The sequence below is a fragment of the Gallus gallus genome, chromosome 4 (genome assembly GCF_016699485.2).
Source record: "Gallus gallus isolate bGalGal1 chromosome 4, bGalGal1.mat.broiler.GRCg7b, whole genome shotgun sequence".
NCBI classification, from domain to species: domain Eukaryota; kingdom Metazoa; phylum Chordata; class Aves; order Galliformes; family Phasianidae; genus Gallus; species Gallus gallus.
In genome coordinates, this window is record NC_052535.1 from 50,575,295 (window position 1) to 50,595,326 (window position 20,032).

General features: G+C 45.4%; 1 protein-coding gene across 10 annotated transcripts in view; it reads right to left on the minus strand.

Annotated features, from left to right (window-relative positions):
- The window catches only part of EPHA5 (EPH receptor A5), a 201,431-nt gene that overhangs the window by 17,487 nt on the left and 163,912 nt on the right, over positions 1–20,032 (minus strand). For all 10 annotated transcript variants that reach the window (XM_015276151.4, XM_040698733.2, XM_015276150.4 and 7 more), the window contains 6 exons: positions 14,408–14,475; positions 12,539–12,664; positions 11,227–11,412; positions 5,770–5,831; positions 4,784–4,993; positions 2,671–2,820 (listed from right to left, as the gene is read on the minus strand). In XM_015276151.4, coding sequence (XP_015131637.2) covers positions 2,671–2,820; positions 4,784–4,993; positions 5,770–5,831; positions 11,227–11,412; positions 12,539–12,664; positions 14,408–14,475 — 802 coding nt within the window. The remainder of the gene's footprint in view (positions 1–2,670; positions 2,821–4,783; positions 4,994–5,769; positions 5,832–11,226; positions 11,413–12,538; positions 12,665–14,407; positions 14,476–20,032) is intronic.

The window sequence follows — 20,032 nt, forward strand, 5'->3', positions numbered from 1 at the left end:
AGACTTAAAGAGCTAAAACTTGCATATGTAAGGAGACAGGTTTGTCCCTTTACCTTTTCTGGGGAAGCACTATTCATTTAAGGATGGGGTGAGCACACTGGGGATTTTTGGAAGGTGACAACCTGAGATAGTCTATCCCAGTAAACCGAGTAACATTTATAGCTCCCTGATTTCATAAGACTACTGCTCTGAAGACTAAAAAGCTACTACTTCAATGATTTAACCTACCACCCTAAAACAGGTCACAAAATTCCCCTCAACTCCTGTACTGAGCCTTCTCTCGTGGTTCAAAACTTATTTTTAGGAAGCCATGCAGTCAACAGCATGACTTAAAAATGTGGTTTCTAGCACCAAAGTCACAACGCTGCCTGCCTTGTGGAACTGCAGCCCCTCTACCACAGGGTAAACCACCCTGGCTGAAACACGGTGAGAACTTTTTTGCTCACTGCTGACTGGGCCTGCATATAATATGCTTTAATTATAAACCACACAAAAAACTCTTGTGCAATGGAGTCTGAAATTCACGTGAGCAGAGCTCACCAGACCTCCACCAACGCCACATCAAACACTGCTGATTCTTCTGCCAACACAAGCAGGGGAGGAAAAAAGAAAGACAATGGGCCTTCAGGGGATGAAAGGAGGAGGAATAAATACAAGGGGAAATATTCTTCTGCCACAGCACTGAATTAAATTTCCACGACTGCCACCACTGAGGCATTTACTATCTGCACATACTACAGGGAGAAAGAGAACCCAAGCAAAGCCTGATCAGGAACTGATGCTCATGAACATCTCACCAGTGTTCTGCTTTCTGCCGTTAAAGGAAGCGTTCCCCCAGCCGATTCTCCCCGTGTGTGAAATTCACCTTACGCCCAGAGGAAGGACAAGGTGGTATCTATTTTAATTCAACAGTTCTGCGAAGTGTAGGTGCTGATGGTGTTACAAACCTGACAAGGCATTCCCCAGGCCACAGAGTGTTATCTCAGTGGCACCAGCCCGAATCTCAGACTGACATTTGCTGAACATCTGTACTACACTGGTGCATCAGCATTAGATAGTTAGAGTGCTTAGTGTGACTGAAAAAGCTTGGCTCTAAATTGCTGCATTCTCCATCCAGGGTACAGGAGAAAGCGTCTGTGTTTGATTGAGATAAATCCCTGTGTAGATACATGCTGCTTTACCAAACTCCCTACAAACATGACAACGTCAGCAGCACAGAAGCGGTGGGGCATTCATGCCAAACAAGACACTTGTCTCCCTGGCACGCCGTGCGGTGTGACCGTCTCAAAGGCACCGCTCGTTTTCTTGCCTGGGCTGGAGGTGAGCAGGCAGGATGAGACAGCATGACAGGGAGTCACATTCACCGATGGCAGAGGCACACAGACAAAACAGAGGAGAAACAGACAGCTCAGCCAGAGCCTCTGCTGCCAGCAAAACAGCAGAATGTCAAAGAGACAGGGACACTGCTCAAAATGAATTAAAATATATATTTGTAGGGAAAAAAGGATGAAACATGAGGTGTTGTGCTTGCGACTGAGGAAGCTCATGGCAGAGCAAGGCTGTTTGTCCACTCAGCCAGCAGCAGCACTTCTCCTGGTGGGGGGGATGCAGAAGCAAAGCAGGAGTGATGAGGAAGGGCTCTTTGCCATATGCGGAATGGCTGCATTTTCCTCCATCACAGAGTTGCTTTGGGACCTGGTGTGCTGCGTGGTGCCCCCTACCTCATGCACTAGGTGGCATCCTGGGAGACTTCCAGATCTCATACTTCTCAGCGGTGTGAATAGGAAGAAGCCCAGCAAAATCTGGCAAATCCAAGTTTAATTTTTTTTTTTTATTATTTTTTTACCTTTAGACAGATGCTTGTGGTGAACTCAGGGTACAAAGAAGTCTTGCAGCAAGAACAAGAGATCCTTACGCTGTGTGGGACAAGAGCTAGCGTAAGGAGGGTGGCAGTGTCCCCAGGCATGTTTGGGGGTGCGTTTGTGAGTGACCCTGAAGTCAGAGCCTGGAAGGGGCACTGGGGCCCAGGAGCAAGGCGACACACTTTAAGCACAAACAAATGAGCACAAGCAAATGAGAGCATGCATTAATAAAGACCTACAGACTTTCACGATAACAGAAAGCAAAGGATGAGAGAGGGGGAAAAAAAAAGGTGCAGAACCATGTTGTCGAGATCAGCAATGCAAGGGTGACTGAGATGCAGCTCTCCGCAATGCCAGTTTGGACTGCTATCACTTGATCAAATCACACAGCTTTTGTGCAGCAAAACAAGCCCTTACCATGACTCTCTCGAGCTTCTGCTTTACATGGCAGCAGGGGTTTGAACACACAATTGAAATGCTGCCAGTTATCAGCATCTATCCCCTGGCAGACCTTTGTCATTAAGCAGAGCAGGGACAGGCTCCAGCTCTAACAGCATTAGTGAAGCTCCAGCAGTCTGCCGGGGGAACCAGGCTTGCCTCTGTGCAGACACATTTCCCTCTGCACACAGCCTGCTCCGGGCTGCTGCAAAAACAGAGCATCAAATGGGAGGATTGCTTAGGTCTGGCGTGGGGAGCAAAGACATTTTTACAGCGGCTGTCTTCCTCTGTCCCCATCCTGTCTCTCTGATTGCAGAATGAAGACTAAGCCCTCAAGTCCCCCCACGTGGCAGCTCCCACACGTGCTTACATCTTGGTTTGTCATTTCCCAGTAAGGTCTCTCGCCATAGGACATCACTTCCCACATCACAATGCCGTAGCTCCACACATCGCTGGCCGACGTGAATTTGCGGAAGGCGATTGCTTCAGGTGCCGTCCATCGGATGGGGATCTTCCCTCCCTGCAATGAGAAGGCAGAAAAAAAAAAAAAACCAGACTGCAGAGGAGGGCAGATAGCATGCAAAAGAGGACAAAACAGCACTCCTTAGAGCACTGAGGGATGTTATTTTCTCTCTGGAAAGAGACATCGAATTTTAAAGTAAATCTGTTTGACAGCATGGGGCCCCTTTCCACATTATCTCAGCCCATAAGCATTTGTAGGCTGCCTACTAATTGGCTGTCCTGAAGGTTTGTTGTTTGAATGCTGTTTGAATGCTGGGACATGTATAGGATCAACATCTCAATTATGTTGCACTGGTTGGTAGGGGAATACAGTTCCTCCATTTCTAAGAGCGAGCGGGGGAGGAACAGACAGCTCTGAAGCCGGGGAAGACTTTGATCTAATGAGAGCTTCATGCAAATTGCTGCGGAAGTAATGCCTTTTTTTTTTCCCCTCCATGCAGTCCCAATCCTGCAGAGAGATCTGCACAGTGGGCACAGAAATCTGTGCGTGCAAAGACCTGCCTGCCTGGCCTCGGCTGCGGGACTGAAAACGATGTCACCTCCCACAGATCGCTGTGGTTTATCTTTTATCACATTTATTTTATAAATACTATTACTCTAGCATAGGGAGAGCTGTCAAATGCGCTTCGGTATTTCCTTTTCCCCTTTTTGATTTCAGGAATCAAACTTCAGACCATCTCTGTGAGAAGGAAGGGGGGAAGGGGAGTTTGGATTAAGAAATACTTTTCTCATTGGGTTTAAAGACTTGTCTCCCTTGATATATATCAAAATACATCTTACTGTGAAGTCCTTTCCTCTCAGTGCTGAGCTACGTGTTGGAAAATCTCCCTGAATGTCCCCTAATGCTGTTTGTTATTAGAAAAAGGTAGAATTTGGAACACGTTTAAAAAGCAAATTAGAAAAGTTCCTTCTTCCAATAATTATTTATTCACAGGCTTATCAGTGCGTGCCTTAAGTGAAGGGCCAGATTCTCAGCAGTGCCAATTAGCACACAGCAGCACGTTGCAGGCGCAGCAGGGCTGGATGAGAGCCCTCCAGCCCGCAGGGAAGCTCTGGTCCAGCAGTGCTCTGAGCCCTATCGTGGGGTTGTGACTGCCAAGAGCTGAAACGCCTCTCCCAGATAGCAAAATCTTTGCAAGAACGGGGAATGAGACCCAGGAAGCTCCCATCACGTTACCCACGGAAAAATGTGTTAATAGGTAACACTGAGGCGTGCCAACCTGATACGCTGTTGGAGGCTTTCTCCAGGGCCTGTGATGCTGGGGATGGGTGCTGCGCACCCCTCTCTGTGGCATCGGGGCCACATGGCCTCACACAGGTGAGCTGATGCCCAGAAGGGACGGATCCTGCCACAGGTTGGAGCTGCCCTTTCTCAGGTTTTGGAAAATTACCATTTATGGGGAAGGTGGAAAATGCATCTCACGAGCAATAGATATTACGTGCTTGCCGGTTTTAAAAGAATTAAACTGTCCAGGAGACCACGGCCAAGATCTCTGTATGGGTGCCACTCTTGGTCCTTCTGACCTTGGATATTCACCAGAGATGGCAGAATACAGCTGGGAGTGCTACACCTTTACAAAGTTCGTTATTTGACTCTGGTGCCCAACACAAAACTTCTAATTAATGAGACTGCCATTAAGTTCTGCTTTACTCGGCCATTCTCGCTTCTAAGGTATAGGCTGATCCAATACTGATTAGCTGATAACATCTGGTCAAACACTCACGCCTAGTTTAGGGGCTGTGGGTTTGTAGAACTTCTTTGCCAAACAGCCCGAATACCGTCAGGAAGCACATTTTTCTTGGGCTCAGTCTATTTGGTATTCCCATATGTGGTGCTCAGGGACATGATTTGGCAGTGGGTTGTTAGAGTTACGGTAGTATGGTTAGGTTGTGGTTGGACTTGATGATCTTGAGGGTCTTTTCCAACCTGAGCAATTCTATGATTCTATAATATAACTCACCCTGGTTGTGTACGCTGCTTCAGGATCATCTTCTAGGACTCTGGAGAGGCCAAAGTCAGACACCTTGCAGACTAAGTTGCTGTTGATGAGGATATTCCTGGCAGCGAGGTCTCTGTGTACGTAACCCATGTCAGACAGGTACTTCATCCCTGATGCGATGCCTCGCAGCATCCCGACCAGCTGAATGACCGTGAACTGCCCATCGTTCTTCTGCAAAGGGAAGGAGACATTTGATCAGATGAAAGTCTCTGCACCCTCAGCATTGCATGTGCACAAATAAAAATGCAAAGGCGAGTCTCTAGGGAAGAAAAACAGGGAAATTAATAATTCATTACTCTCATGCTCTGACCATGAAGCTTTTCAAAGTTTCATTGTTTGGATAAGCATCTCTAGAGACAAAGCTAAGGAAATGTAGTTCTTTTAACTGGAGATCAAGCAGCGAGCTATTTCCAATGGTGACTGATGAAAGGATTGCTACAGGGAAGGAACGTATAAAAACACCAGGACGGACTCTCTCTGAATCAGCCGACTGAGTGGCACCAAGTTGCTTATAAATCCTACCTGCAAAAGTCCATGTGTCGATATGTGGGGCAGGGGCTCTCCCCATGCTACTACACTGCATTTCTAACCACTTCCTCTGTCTTCTCTTCTCAAGGAGGTCTCATGAAAAGCTCTGACATTGCCTGGTTTTTGCCACGATGCAGTATGCATGTGTCAAGAAGTTTGGCAGGATGAATGAGTCCTTTCCACACAGCACTCTGCTCTTTAGAACAAACACAACATTCTACAGTTTACTGTTATCTGCTTGTATCAGTGCATGAACCATGTCCTTCATGAGGCTGTATAAATACAGACAAAGGAGATAACTGAGCTACTTCTGCCTCCAGACTGCACTAATGGCTGGATCAGCACCCAGCAAACGTTTTTGTTGATATTAACTTTCTGCAAAGAACCTAGCCCCCCTGGAACAAGAGTCTAAGCATTACCTTTAAAAATGTATCCAGAGAACCATTTTCCATGTATTCCGTTACTATCATTACAGGTTTGCCTGGAAAAAAAAAAACAAGTGTGCAAGATGGTTAGTAGCAATTTATTTAAAAAAACATAAAACAAAAATGAAGTCTTTTCATAATGCTTCTGAACATGAATATGTAGCTACGCAATAGTAAATCTAAACTGAGGAGCCACTGGATCCACAGGATGATCACACTTCTTGCCCACATGTATATAGAGACCGGGGGACCAAGGAAAGGGAAGAAAAGGTGACCCCGTATCATGGATGGGGAGCAAATCCTAGAGTGTTTAGATGGCATTTGTGGAAGAAGTTATGAGCTGAACCCTGACAGCCCTGACAGCTGCCCTAGCAGAGCCAAAACGCACACGGCAATACTGTAGCCTCCCCACTCCAAAGTAACTACATGAGCCCAACAGGAACAACCAGAATGATCTTAAGTATCTGTCTGAGTGTGATAACCATCAAGGCCAGGAAAGGATGGGATTACGCCCTGTGTAATTCAAGAAATCCCATGTGATCATCCCTGTAAGTACATCTGGAAATATGAAAAGGAATATTAATGCTGCAGGACAAAAGCAAATAAGCATAGAGCGAGTGGCAGTGGAAATTAGGAGGTTTCTGTGTACAAGAAGAACAAAGCTGTCAATCAGCCCCCCAGCATGGGATCAGATGCCCTTTCTCCAGCTCCACGTTGACCTCTGTGCATCCCACTCCTAGTGGATGTGCTGGGACACCCACTGCTCCCTGGCGCCAGCGCGGAGCTCATACTCCCTCCTTTGGCTACAGCCCAGAGCGGAGGGCACAGCGTGCCGTGGGGCAGGTGTTGCGTTAACACCAGCGCCGGGTCTGCATGCAGGGAGGCACCAGCAGCCTGACTGCAATTACAATTTCAGGAAGCTCTTTGCCGTGCCGATTCCTTTTCTCCTTCCCTAAATAATAACAAGATCTCTTCCCAAGATGTGTACTGTATTGGTTCAGTGAAGTAGTTAAAAAAAAAAAAAAAGGATCAAAACAAAAGTTCTTAACAAAAGACCTGGCCTCCTATTGTTGACAGGAATAATAATGTTTTTCGAAATCCATTTGATTAATTTTCATGCCCGAGTCATTTTAATGGTAATTATATATATAGTTTTTGCTCAGTTTTTATATCTAATTTCTCGCTAGCTTGCCACAGTGGCATAGCAACAATTAATGTGGTGTGCTCCAGCCCTTGTAAATTCAATGAAATCTTATAAGAACATGTAAATTATTTTTTATTTAAATCAATTTGCATTAGCTAGCATGAAGCACAGACAAAAGAGGAGCTGTCAATTATTTGTAAAGTGCATTATAAGTGTCTTTTGTTGAAACGATCAACGAGAGCTGCCACATGTCATAACATGCACACGGAGGTAAATGCTCCTAAAATCAGTTCATATTCTACCATTAAGACCGATCTTAATCTTCCCACTTTCCCACTATGTTAACCATTTGCCTAATTTACTGTTTAATTATCTACATAATAAAGATAATTGTGAACTTGTCAATCAGAACTCTTGCCGTTGTGCAGACCCTACCTATGCAGCAAAAGGGATTTGTGCTGCTTCCATTCTTTCGGCTCTTATCGCAGCTATTGTCTGAGCTCAGAGCTTGCCAGAAGTATTATTTTTGAAATGAGAGCTGCACCCTGGGGCCAGGAATAATAATATCGTGTGTCCCAAACACTGCGAGCCCTGTCTTCAAGGATGGCAGACTTGAGCCTATGAGCTCAGACTTGAGCTCGATGCACAGAATGGACCCTGTGCACATACATACCCTCTTTTTATGCTAAAAATGCATTCTGGGATTGCATGGTGATGTGTGCAGATAGCAGAGCCAGAGAGGGACGCTCTGACACTGGTGCCAGGAGAGCAGTTGCAGCTGGCCACAAGGACGTGAACCTTCAAATGCACGTCTGCTTCTTCCAAAAAAGTTTGCCACTGCTCTCAGCAGCGCAGATTGCCGTTATGTTAATCTTCAAAAGTCGCTGGGGTTCTTTTATTTGTTTTGTTTTCAGTGGGGAAAAACAGAGAAGCAGTGAAGTGAAGCTGCTGCCGTTTGACTGTACGTGCGTTGGCAAGGTGTTTCTCTGCATCACTGATGAGTGATTTAAGGTAAAACCCGGGTTCTTTAAGCCACCTGTCATACAATCTCCGCAGAGAGCATGCTGCCATTCTGATGTGCCCAGTCTGAGTTGCTGCAAAGCAACTGCAGGATGGGGCCCTTATCTCTGACATGTAAAGGCAGCACTGCAGCAAGACTGGCATCTCGTCACCTCACTGCCCCGAGGGACCTCCTGCAGGATCCCGCCTCGGGTTTCCATCTGAGAAAATAAAAGATTTCTTGCACTTACATTTCATTATCTGACGGCCACAGGTTGACACTAATTGTGAAATAAATTAGTCCCATATCCAAGAGCGTGGAAATAAGGACACAAACAGAATAACTTCTAACCAAAGTAAATTAAAAGTAAACACCGGCCCTTCTCATGTGCTGGTCTGATTCTCTGTCAGCAGGGCTCCCTCCCACTGGTGGTTCAGGGCCATAAAATGCGTGCAGATGTCATTCCTGCCCATGTACACATTGTCAGAGCAATGACATGGAATGCTAATGAAAATGGGACTGTTGCCTCTGTAAAGCAGAAATAGCTAAGGGCTTGCCTGCATGGGCACAATGAAGACAATTAGTCCAAATTAACTAAAGGTGGGCATTTGAAGTAATTAGTTAAATGGCGTTGAGGCTCTGCATGAATATTCTCATTCAGAATTAAGAACGGACTGATTCAGTTTAACTTAATTTACTTCCGAAGTAAATCATGATGCATCAAAGACGTTTTACCCTAAAATTCTGAATCTACGATAAGGCAGTGACTCAATTGCTAAATGGGAAGAGAAGTTAAAAAGTACTCAGAGATAACATCACAGTCTTGGATTCATAGGGTTGTTTTGGTACATTCAAACTCCATTCACTGCAAGTCCAATTTAGAAGTGACTCTGCTCCAGCGAGGAGAAAAAAGGGTTCCTGACCCCTCCCTGAAAAGCTGCCACAGTTCACATGGAAAACTTCAGTCTACTTTGGAAAAGGGACTGGAGAATAGGTGGGCTGAGTAGCTGCTGAGTCTCCCCTCTTCAGGCTCAATAAAGACTGAATTAAACAAGCAAATGTGATGTCTAAAGGAGAACAGCTCCAGCAGCACAGATGGAGGAAGAGCTACATGAGATATAAGCTGGGGGCTAAGGACGTCAGGAGGGAGACAGCACTCCCAAACACCTATCCTGGTTCTGGGATTACATATTTGCAAAGGAAACACCTATAGGCACAGACATTAGAGGACACTGGCCAGAAGTACTCAGGGCAATGAGCTGGTAGAGCCATCCCCTCAGCCTCTAGGGCTCAGATCCTTGCAGGGAGCCAACACCTGGATCTACCCTACCTTGGATACCTCAACCTCTGGAAACCCAGGAAGTGAAGCACTCCTTCCTTCTCTACACTATTTTTTGCCTCATCTTTGAGAAAAGCATCTGAAATCCAGAGCCACCAGTTGTTCAACACAACAGCCAGATCATATGGTTGCAATCACTGCCTTCCTCAGCTCCCCTTTGCCATTTATTCCCAGCTCCAGTTCCCAGAACAAATCCAGAGCTCTTAGGCCATAAAGCCCCCAGCACTCCCACAGCCTTTGAATCCGATGGCTGCTTTAAGCGAAACCTGCTTGCTGGGGAGCCACATCCTCTAAGTGAGAATCCCACCCATCTTCTGAGGCCCTGGCAGCCATAAAGACATACCCATGTCAGCAGCAGCTTTTATGTCTGTGTGAACATCACTCACTTCCTGCCCAACAGCACACATCCCTGCAGGGCTAGAAACGGGCACTTTCTGCCCAGGAAAGACAGATGTGGTGAGGCTCAGCCATGTGCCTTTTCATATTCTCCTAACACCATCAAAAGCTTCAGACCTTAACATGCACCCCTCGTCCCATACACAGGCCTCTCCATGTATTTGGTTCTTTTCACTTAAAAGCACTCAGCTGAGCGTATGGGGTCAGACTATCATATGCTGCTCTGGTGGGGCTCGCAAGGGGACACATCCCTCAGATGGAATACATCTATGTATGGGGAATACAGTTTCAAAGAAAAAAGCAAGACAAGGCTGTTGACTGCAAACTAGAATCAATTCGGAGTATGATATGATGATATGAACAGGACAGACAGCCAGTGTCTGCATCTTCTTTGCCGTAGCTCTAAGAAAGAGCTGAATGTGGAGAAGATGCCTTTGGTGAATGATGCTTGGTACTAACAGCAGCCACATGGCCCCAGACACCAGCATTTCAATGGCAGTGGCTAAGTTCCAACATTACCTGTCATGAAGGCAAAAGGGGTTTCCACCATTCACACTTGTGAGGCTAGTGTCTCTCAGGCTAGCTAAAAACTTCCCCAAACACTTGAAATATATTTTTAAGTGAAGGAGTTGTTACCCACAAAAAAAAAACCTTTGATGCGAATAATTTAGCCACACTTATTTCTATCTTGCAAACATCGGGCTGAAATAAAGCACACTGTGAAATGCTAGAGGGAACCCATAGGTCTGTTTGTGGGAGGACATCCATACACACTCTCACTCCTCCAGATCCTCTAAAGCTTCCAGTCAGAAGAGCAGTGACACCTCTGTACCTTCCTTCACTCTCACCTCAGCTAACTTCCATTCTTGCTCACATCCCATGTGAGCAATCAGGAGGTCCCATCACGACCCTCTGCCAGCACTTTGCTTCAGTGGCTTCTCAAAATATGATGGCTGGAAAACATTTGGTTCAACTACCCAGAGTTTCGGTAGCAAAATTCTCTATCTTTCCCCGTCAGGGAAATTGCTTCCTACATCTCAGCATTTCTTTACTCACACTGGAGCTCATATGGCTCATATGGTTTCAAAAGTAAAGAAAAAAAGGCAGGAATAGGAAGCGAATCTGCTGTAAGCACTGAAAGGAAGGCTCGGTGTCCCAGCATTCAAAATGGTCCTGTGTGGCCTCATTTCAAGCAGAGGATGCAACCAAAGTATTTGGAAGGCCGAAGTCATGCAGCAGGCTCCGCCAGCCCTCAGGCATCCTAAGCTTACTCCTGTATCCACCATCTACTCCATCTGCACATGGCCAGGCATATAATCTCCCATTTCATTAACTTTAGACCTTTGAATGGGGATTTTCTCTTAGCCCATGTGTATTACACCTTAGGAGTTAATATTTTCCATCATTTCTGTTCCCAGACCTACCAAATGTGAAATTTCAGGCAAGGGGAGTTTGCTGCTTTTAGAGGAATGATGAAGTGTGCACTGAAAACGTGAGTTACCCAGTGCTTCCTCCCCTACCTCTCCCATCGTCAGCGTACAAAGACAGCAGCCTGCAGCAGTCTGCACCTACTTTTTGTGACGACACCTTCCAGGTGGATGATGTTGGGGTGGTCGAACTGCCCCATGATGCTCGCTTCTCCCAGGAAATCTCGCCTTTGCTTCTCTGTGTAGCCCACCTTCAGGGTTTTGATAGCCACTGGAAACTCGCGTTTTCCCTGCAGTTTCAGCCGTCCACTGCAGACTTCTCCAAATTCACCTTCAGAGAAAATCAGAAAGGATCACAGTATGCCTAAGGAATGCAGAGCGCATATCTGTTTGTAGGATACAGCCTATCTTCTATGGAAAGCTAATAAAAAAAATACCCAGGGCTGTCCCACATTTGTGAATATGGAAAGTAGAACATCACAGTGATAAACATCACAAACAGCCAGCATAGCACAAGCCATAAACACAAGAAAACTAGGAAGCTGCAAATCTCAGTCTTTTAGAAAGATAACCAGAGCTGAATGAAACACTCCTGGCGATGGATTTGATCCCACTCTAAAGGTGAGCTGTTCCAGTGTGTAATTTTCCTAAATTTAAAGAGCTATGCTTCAAATTCCATTGGGCTTTTTCTCATTTCATGATATTTTTGCCTACTAGATGAAAGACTCCTGTCATATCCTGTATCACTGCTCTGTGTAGATAGCTGTAAAACACAAACCAGTTGCTTCTTAACCCTCCTTTACTAAGTTGAATAGATGGAATGCTGTTAGCCTCTCACTGCAACACACATTTTTATGGACTACGCACTCTTTCCAATTTTACAACTACCTTTTTTCAAAGGTAACCTAAATGGTTATTTTTCCTGGTGAACAGTAAATTATCTTTAAAAACACAGTATCAGAGGATGCCAGATATTCCTGCTGCTGGATGTGAACCCGAACAAACAGCTTAACTTGAACAGAAATGGAAACTTACTCTTTTAACCATGGAAATGAAATGCTTTGGACTTTGGTTTGTGCTTGTTTCGGCCCTTCCCCTTTTTTAAGAAATCTCAGATGAACTTTCAATCTTTATTTTTGCTTTAATCGACAAGGAGAAAAAGATGAAAGTGGTGCAAAAGAATTTGAAGAGTAAGCGACCGATTTCCCTTAGCATTCATTGTAGTAACTCAGCTTGGTCCAAACTTGTCTGTTTTCTGCCATTTTTAACTCAGCCATTGAAATTCAAAATTGCAGACAATGGCAGATTTGTCCCCGGCTTCTGCTGGAGCAAAGGTATGCTCCACGTACCTTGCAGAGTGCCTAACAGCACAAACATTTCACAGCCCTTTTCTGGTTTCTAATGTTATAAACATCAGCCCTCAACACTGCTAAGGGTCACAAAACAAATTTCCATACCAGCTCCGATAACTCTCTCGATGGTTATGCACGAAGCTTCTATTTCCTTGGCAAACTCGTGGACAGCTTGATTAGGGTCCTCATAGGTGTGGGGATCAATGTAGGTTCTTACACCAGGCAGTTTAACTGCAAACACAAATTACAGTGTTAACAGCACGTGACACGACAGACAGACGAGGACAATACCCATTCCTATCCTTTGCACTGTCTGCATTGCCAAACAACACGGCAGCAGGGAAACCTATTTCTACCGCAAAAATGAACAGATAATGCTTTCTGAATGCTCTCTGAGGATGCCCGGTGCTTTGAAACACCATGCAAGCGAGCACTTTCAGAAAATGACATTTAGTTTAAATGTGACACACATGTGTCTTCATCATATTTAGGAAAACCCATGACAGTGGTCAGCTGGGAAGACAAGCAGCTTAAAGTTCCTCTTGGTGCTGAGACACGGGCTAGTCCAGGGCCTGGTGCAAACCTGTGCCATCGGGTGAACTTGCTTCGTGCTGAGGAATTGTTAGAGAATGCCTGGGTGACCTTGGGCAGGCAGCTCTGCCTCTGCACACTGCAGTGCCTCATCTGTAATTCTCCCCACTGCAAAGGTTTATAAAGGCTTTGAGGTGTTTGACAGCACTGGAACGAGCCCTGTCAGCCGGTTACAGCCCAAACAAGCAGCCCTCCTGCAGGAAGGGGACTCCAGGAAGAACAGTACAAATTGCAGAATGCTGAGGAACAACTTGCAAAGCAAGTCAGACGGATGGCAGTTGATGGAAAGCTGCAGTAAGTTATGCCTTACCACTCATATATTAACTAATCAATCAGCCACATTATTTCAGATGGAACTACCGAAATTTAAATGAACAGAATCTTTGCAGTACAAAGCCTGTGGGTTGTACCAGTGTAAACGTAATCAATACCAGGCTTTCTCTACAGGACTCAAGAGGAAAAAAAGTATTTTCATTATCTTTATTATAAGTTTGTTTTGACAATCATTAAGGCTACTCACATGAAGAAATGTTCATCAGTCTAATAAGACAGCTACATTACACAGTGGCTCTTAATTGATTTGCTTCCTGCTGCCTTCATTACATAGCACTAATGGAAATCTGACTTTTGCTCAAGATACGTTTGCCTTTTCCACCCCAAAAGGCACTTTACTGTTACATATCCACAGATCCCACAACATTTTATTAAGGAAGGCTTTTCAGATGCTGGCTTTGAAAGTACCAAAGGACTGATAGTAATTGCAATATGTACTTTTCAGCATTACCGTAGAGGGTCATTTATTCAGACCACCTTACAGTCGTTAATATGGCATTTCTGGAAGCTTTCTAAGAGTAAGAAGTGAACATTAATTCCTCGTGTCTTGCAGAGGCATTCAAAGCAAAGAGCAGCTGTGGGCTCAGTCCTCACAGCCAGTTGTGGGCTGGCCTAAGTGGAGCAAAGGTTTACAACAGGTATTCTGGACAGACGCACCCAGAGCACAGACTGAGAGCTGTTACATGCCAGCCAGGCACAATTAAAAGCATCCTGAGTCACACTGTGTATCCCAGCACCATGAAAGAAAACAAAATGGCTTGCTAGGCTGATCCGTTGCAAACAGCATTCTGTTTGCTCCATCCTGGAAGAAGAATGTGCAGGCGTGAATCGCTGGGCACAAATAAGAACTGTTCCAACTCTCACGTCTGCACTCAGCTCTCCATGCGGCTCGGAGCAGGGGCAGATGGGGACTCACTGAACAACAGAATTACCTGGATTCTTATGTGAATTAACAGCAAAATGATTTCCGAAAAAAACAAACCCTCAGTTGTATTTCTCATTACCAGGCAGAGCAAAAAGCACACATATCCATGTTGGATCTTTACTCACTGTGGCCATTATGAAAATGCATCTTTTCTTCTTCTGGGTCTTGTTTAGCCTTGCTGTAGCCACAGCGCCTGGGAAAAAACAAGAACAACAACAAAAAAAAGAGTGCTTTTGTCTCCGGAATAGCAGAACCCCCCTCATTACCTCAGTTGGGCAAAGCACAAAAACCCAGAGCAGTGACAAATCCAACCTCTCAAGTGGCCGTACTGCTGCTGTCCCAGTTTTAGCTCATCAAACTACTTGCAATTTCCCTAACGGGATTCAGGGCCCAAGGCCCACTGACTTTCAATTGGACTTGTGCTTCTAAATCCCACAGATGCCTCTGAAAACTCCATTCTGCCATACATCTAATTTAGCTATTATTATGAAGAAAAAAGCAAGAACAGGAAGGACAATGGAAGGGGAATGGGATGAAACGTTAGAACTGCAGAAATGGGATCTCCTAGCCCACAGAGCTCAAACCCCAGCTTTTGCAGGTATCATCTTGTATGTACTGCAATGTCCCTTTACCCGCTGCATTTGCTCAGAACTAACAGCTTTTTTGGTATTGTAAAAATAGCCTTATGCCAACGTAGCATGCAAAATGATGGGGTTAAAACAAATGACTACCGCTTGGCTCACTGTCTGCTATACACTCCCGGCTCTGACTGGGTTTCCTCCACACCTCCTACCTTATCCAGGGGAGCTACCATTCATGCAATCCCTTCTGACCAGCAGCAAGACAGATGGAGGGCACACAGTCACTGCCCGACCCACCTTATGCCTGCGTTAGCACCAGGCAGCGCAAGGATGCTGCTGGATCCCACAGCAGAGTTGTGAACACAGCCGTATGGGAGTCACATCTCCCCCAGGGAACCTTCCTGTCAGTCTGTGGCTGCCCTGCCCCAACTCAGCCCTCTGCCTTTGCACTGGTTTTCTAGGGGATACCACCACACCAGCAGTAAGTAGCTGCTTTGGTGGCATTTCTGAGACCTACTTCACATCGATAACCACTTTGGAAACTACAGGGTAACGCATAGGCAAGGACAACCACTGTATACACACACGTATGTATTTTAAAGTATGGGATGAGGTGTGTAGGATGCACATATATCTGTCATTGTTTTCAAGGACCCGATTTAATAACTGGATACAGGAACTGAATCATCCTTAAAGCAAACCACATGGACGTGAGATATGGGTACATTGCTTGTAAGAGTAAAAAACCCACAAGCAATGCTCACAAGCCAGCCAGCACACAGCTGGACAGCTGGTGTTACACCTCCAACAGAAAGCCTCGGGTTGCCACTTGAAACTGAGAAACTTGGGAGACCTCTCTTTCATCACCCAGGATTTCGGGACAGGGCATGCACACGCTCCAGCGTAACTCACAGCAAGGAAGAGTGTGTGATTAGCAGAAACAAAACTGCAATTAGGAGGAGGCGGTAATAGGCATCTGCATGAAACATGCCCTCAGCGTGAAGTCCTATTACTGTGAACTGCTGTCTGCCTGGTTGCAAGGGGCCGAGCAGCCTTTTGGCTATAGGATTTTGGCACCGGATCTGTGAAACGATTAAAAACAAAAGCCCGGTAAGGGGATGCAGGCAGGGCTGCTGGGCTGGGTCTGGCGGCACTGGGCCCCAGAGGGCTGAGGAGGGCAAAGAAATACGAGTTACGTGGTTGCTGCCAGGAGGGCAGCAGGGATGTAGGCTTACCTCTATGAAAGGGGAAATGTGCCAAGGTGAGACAGGAGAACAGTAGAGGCAAGTAGAGGGCAATGGATTGCTACAAGGTGCAAAAATAAGGGGGGAGTGACAAGCAATGAGGGGGCACAGGCACAGAGATGGCAAGGCCTATACACAGGGAGTAATGAGTAAGCAGCCAGGTTATCCATGCAGGGTGCGATTTCAGCAGCAGTGACAGAACCACAGCCAAGCAGAGACCATTGTGCTCCAAATGCAAAACTGATCATAGAGGCAAAGAACAGCTCAGAGACACAGCTTGTGGGTCATCCCCACTTTGCTCTTGGCAGTGCCCTTCTCCTGGCTCTAGCAGCAGCAGTGCCATTTCCCATGCCGAGACCCTCCAGTAAGGGTCATTTTAAAGGGTATTTTGATGCTTATGATCCCTGGGGGAAAATGGATTCTCCTCCTTCATTGTGCTGTCGTCCCCTGAAAGCCTAACAGCTAAAGCCAGAAGTCTCAGTATCAGCTCCCACTTCTGGCAATCCCAATGTTTTAGTTCTGCAGGTTGCCAGAAGTTGAGTCAGCTTTCTGCAGAACTAACTTTCTGCATTGGGGTGTGCACGTAAAGGAGAGCATGGTTTTGAGGTGTATATTTAAGAACTCAAAATTCCTCAATTCATCCTTGTCCTGCCTAAATCATACACACCAACACTGGCTTATATGAAATGCAAAAATTTATTTTGTTCATCTTTTCAAGCAAATGTCCTATTTCTTCCTCAGGTTTGGAGTGCTTCATATACAACACGCTTTTCTACCACTAACCTTTTTACTAAACGTATCTTGCTCATCAAGAGGGATGAGAGAGAGAGAGACAGGGAATGTGTGACCACTGATATACAGGGTTCTAAGCACACCATAATGCAAAGCACTGTTCTACCACACAGGGGTACATTTAAAGGACCCGTGCAAACAAGTTGGCTTTGGCTGTACCCTCCATAGAAGTACCCAGAGAACCAGGCTACGCACATCCTGTCTGGGGCTATACCTCACTTCTTCCATTCTGGACCTTCAGCTGGTTTGGATACCTCACAAGAAATAAGTTTCCTGACTTTCTTCCCTACCTAAATTGCACAAAAACCTGCTATTTCACATTAAGAGTCCTGATTCAGTAAGTGAATCTAACTAGTAGATAAAATTACATAAATATTCTGGTTTTGCAGTATGTTTCTTTGATAGAAAAAGCTCCCATTTGTTTGGGAAAATAATCCATTTCTGCATGCCCATGTATTTGCTCGTAATTCTTATTGTAAAAGCTGCAAGTTTGAAGTCTCCTGATGAAGATTCATTCTCCAATTTGTTGCCATTATACAAAACAGATTTCCTTCATCTTTTCTGTATCACATACAGTGAAATCACAAAGATCCTGACACTGCCTCCCACTGTGCTGGAGACACTCAGCCAAAGAGTTAATGGAATTGAGCAGCACACCTGGATCTCAGCTCATTTACTCCTGTTGTGGATTTGTCCCAGTTTCTGTATCTAGAAAACAGATGTCCTCTTTGCACAGCTCTGTGTATTCCAATAAAAGTATCAGAGGAAAAAAGTGAGACTTCAAATATTCTTCAAGCATCATGTCTTATTTAAAAACTACTTGCAGATTGGCAGCCAGCTCATAAAATATTTATGGAGCAGATTATTAGAGTGAAGTTGTAAAATGATCCCTATATAGGTTTATAAAATATAAAATGGACAGGTAGAAAGATGAAGAATCCAGCTGGGAAACCAATGCCCTCTGTCTTGCATGATGCCAACTCATGGAGAAGAATCCTTCCAGCGTCAAGAGAGGAGACAGAAGGATGCTTGCTCTCCCTGAACGGATTCGGATGCTTGCATCTGACCCAGTGCTTCAGAATGCCTTTGCTGGGTGGTATGTGGCTCCTCAGCTGCCTGGGGCACCCCCAAAAGCCACAAAATGCCAAAGGGAAGGAGTTTCCATGTCCCTGTCTCAGGCCACTACTCTGGTCAAAACCCATGCAAAACAAAGCCAGGGGACTGTCTCTAAAAGCACATGGCCAAAGCACTACTGAAACATGAGGATAACATTTAGAAGTCTTCGGTGCGGAAAGGGACCTCACTTTGCTAGGTGTAGCCAGTACCATAAAACAGTTTGTGCCCTGAAGCAGCATGCAAACTGCTGTCCCATTCCTGCAGAGATTTATACATGTATTCTGCCTCTTACAGATGAGACAAATGAACCTGCTGCACTTATCTGAAAGAGAGACGAACTCCTACTTGCTTTTCAGGGGTCAGACCTTCACTCAGAAGCATTTCTTTTACTATAAGCCTACTTCAGAGAGTGCACCCAACCCACCTCGAGCTGTCATTCTACAAGAGTTTTGCAAGGACCACAAAGTTGCTGTTTACGAGGGGTTAGTACTCAGTTCAGGCTATTTTTTCTAAGATGTTAAAGCAATAAGGCAGCATACGTGTTGCAGGGCAGGACCATGCTCCATCCAGAGGAACAAACAAACAGGGCTCTGTCCATCCGGCCAAGATTCTGTCTCCTCTGGTTGTGTGGAGACAATAGCTAGTAGGGCAGATAGTTTTATGCTGGATAAATGATGCTGATATCGAGAGCCAAAAGCCTTTCTACAGTGATGCTGGTCCATACCCATAATTCACCTTTGCTGCTTGCACACTTAGAATGTATTTAGTACCACAAAACCAGGGAATGTTCAAGGGACTACTGTAAAATGAATGATTTTTCATACTGAGAGTTGTCTCCTATTTTTCTATTCACTTTCCTCCTGCTTCTTTTGATGAGGTATCTGTAATGAGTTACTTCCATTACACTGGACCAAGCTTTTACCACGAGTAATATGCAGCTAGACACGTAGCTGGGAATATGACTCATTCAGCTCCTCCTCTACCTACTCTCAAAGACCTATAATTTAGAGAACAAGATTGAAAGAACACTAAAAGACTGTGAGACAGCGAGCTACGACCTTCAGTTCAGGTCAAAGACACTCCAGATGACTGGCCTGAGAGGAAGCAGTGCAGGTTCCCTTCCTAAGGGCTGATTCTCAATTGCTCTCCCCCCTCCACTGTGCAGTCCTGCAGCTGACCTCCGACTAACTTGGATGCCTTACAAAGGAAGTTTTGAAATTCCAGTAGCGGTATTTTTTGCCTTTAGTCTTTCCCTGCCTTTGCACTGAATGAACAATTAAAAATAAACAAGATACTGTTTCCTTCTCTTGCAGGAAGTGATCTCCATAAGTCTCTTCACAAAGGTTGTCATGCCTTCCTATAGCACAGTTGATGACATCCGTGCCTTGAAGTCACTTCTCCCGTTTCCCCTCCTAGAACAGCAGCTTGTTGCCACATTATTCCCTCTGCAGCTTAGGAGGAAACTTGTGGAGGGCATTTTCCAGGTCAGCCAACTGTTCCCTGCAAATCTCTCTCTTCAAAACTGTTCAGTTCATTCTTGTTCTATTCATGCTCTGTTGCTCTGAGGAGACATTTCCAGTACTTCCATTGCTGCCCCTCTCTTCTTGTGGTTCTAGCTGAGGAAATCTGAAGCACAAATCCCAAAAAGGGACTGCTTGTGTGTTGGTGGTACAGGCATGACAGAAAACAGAAATACCAGGAAGTACATGGCAGAAGTACACACCAGAACAGCATTTTGCAGTCCAACACTTCAGGCTGAGCAGTTGAGCTTGCTAACGCTGCTCTTAAGTACTCAGAAGTCATGAAAACCATTTTAAAGATACCCCAAAATATTGCACTGAAGGACACAGAAATGGTCCAACTTGGTGACAGCTGTGCTCCACCAACAGAGACCATAAGCCTGCTGACATCATGCAGAGCCACAGCATTCCCTAGGAGACACAGCAGAACAGCTTCACATGTCTCACCCAGCTATGCTGCAAAACCTTCAGAGCTTAACAAGCGAATAGGGCATCTT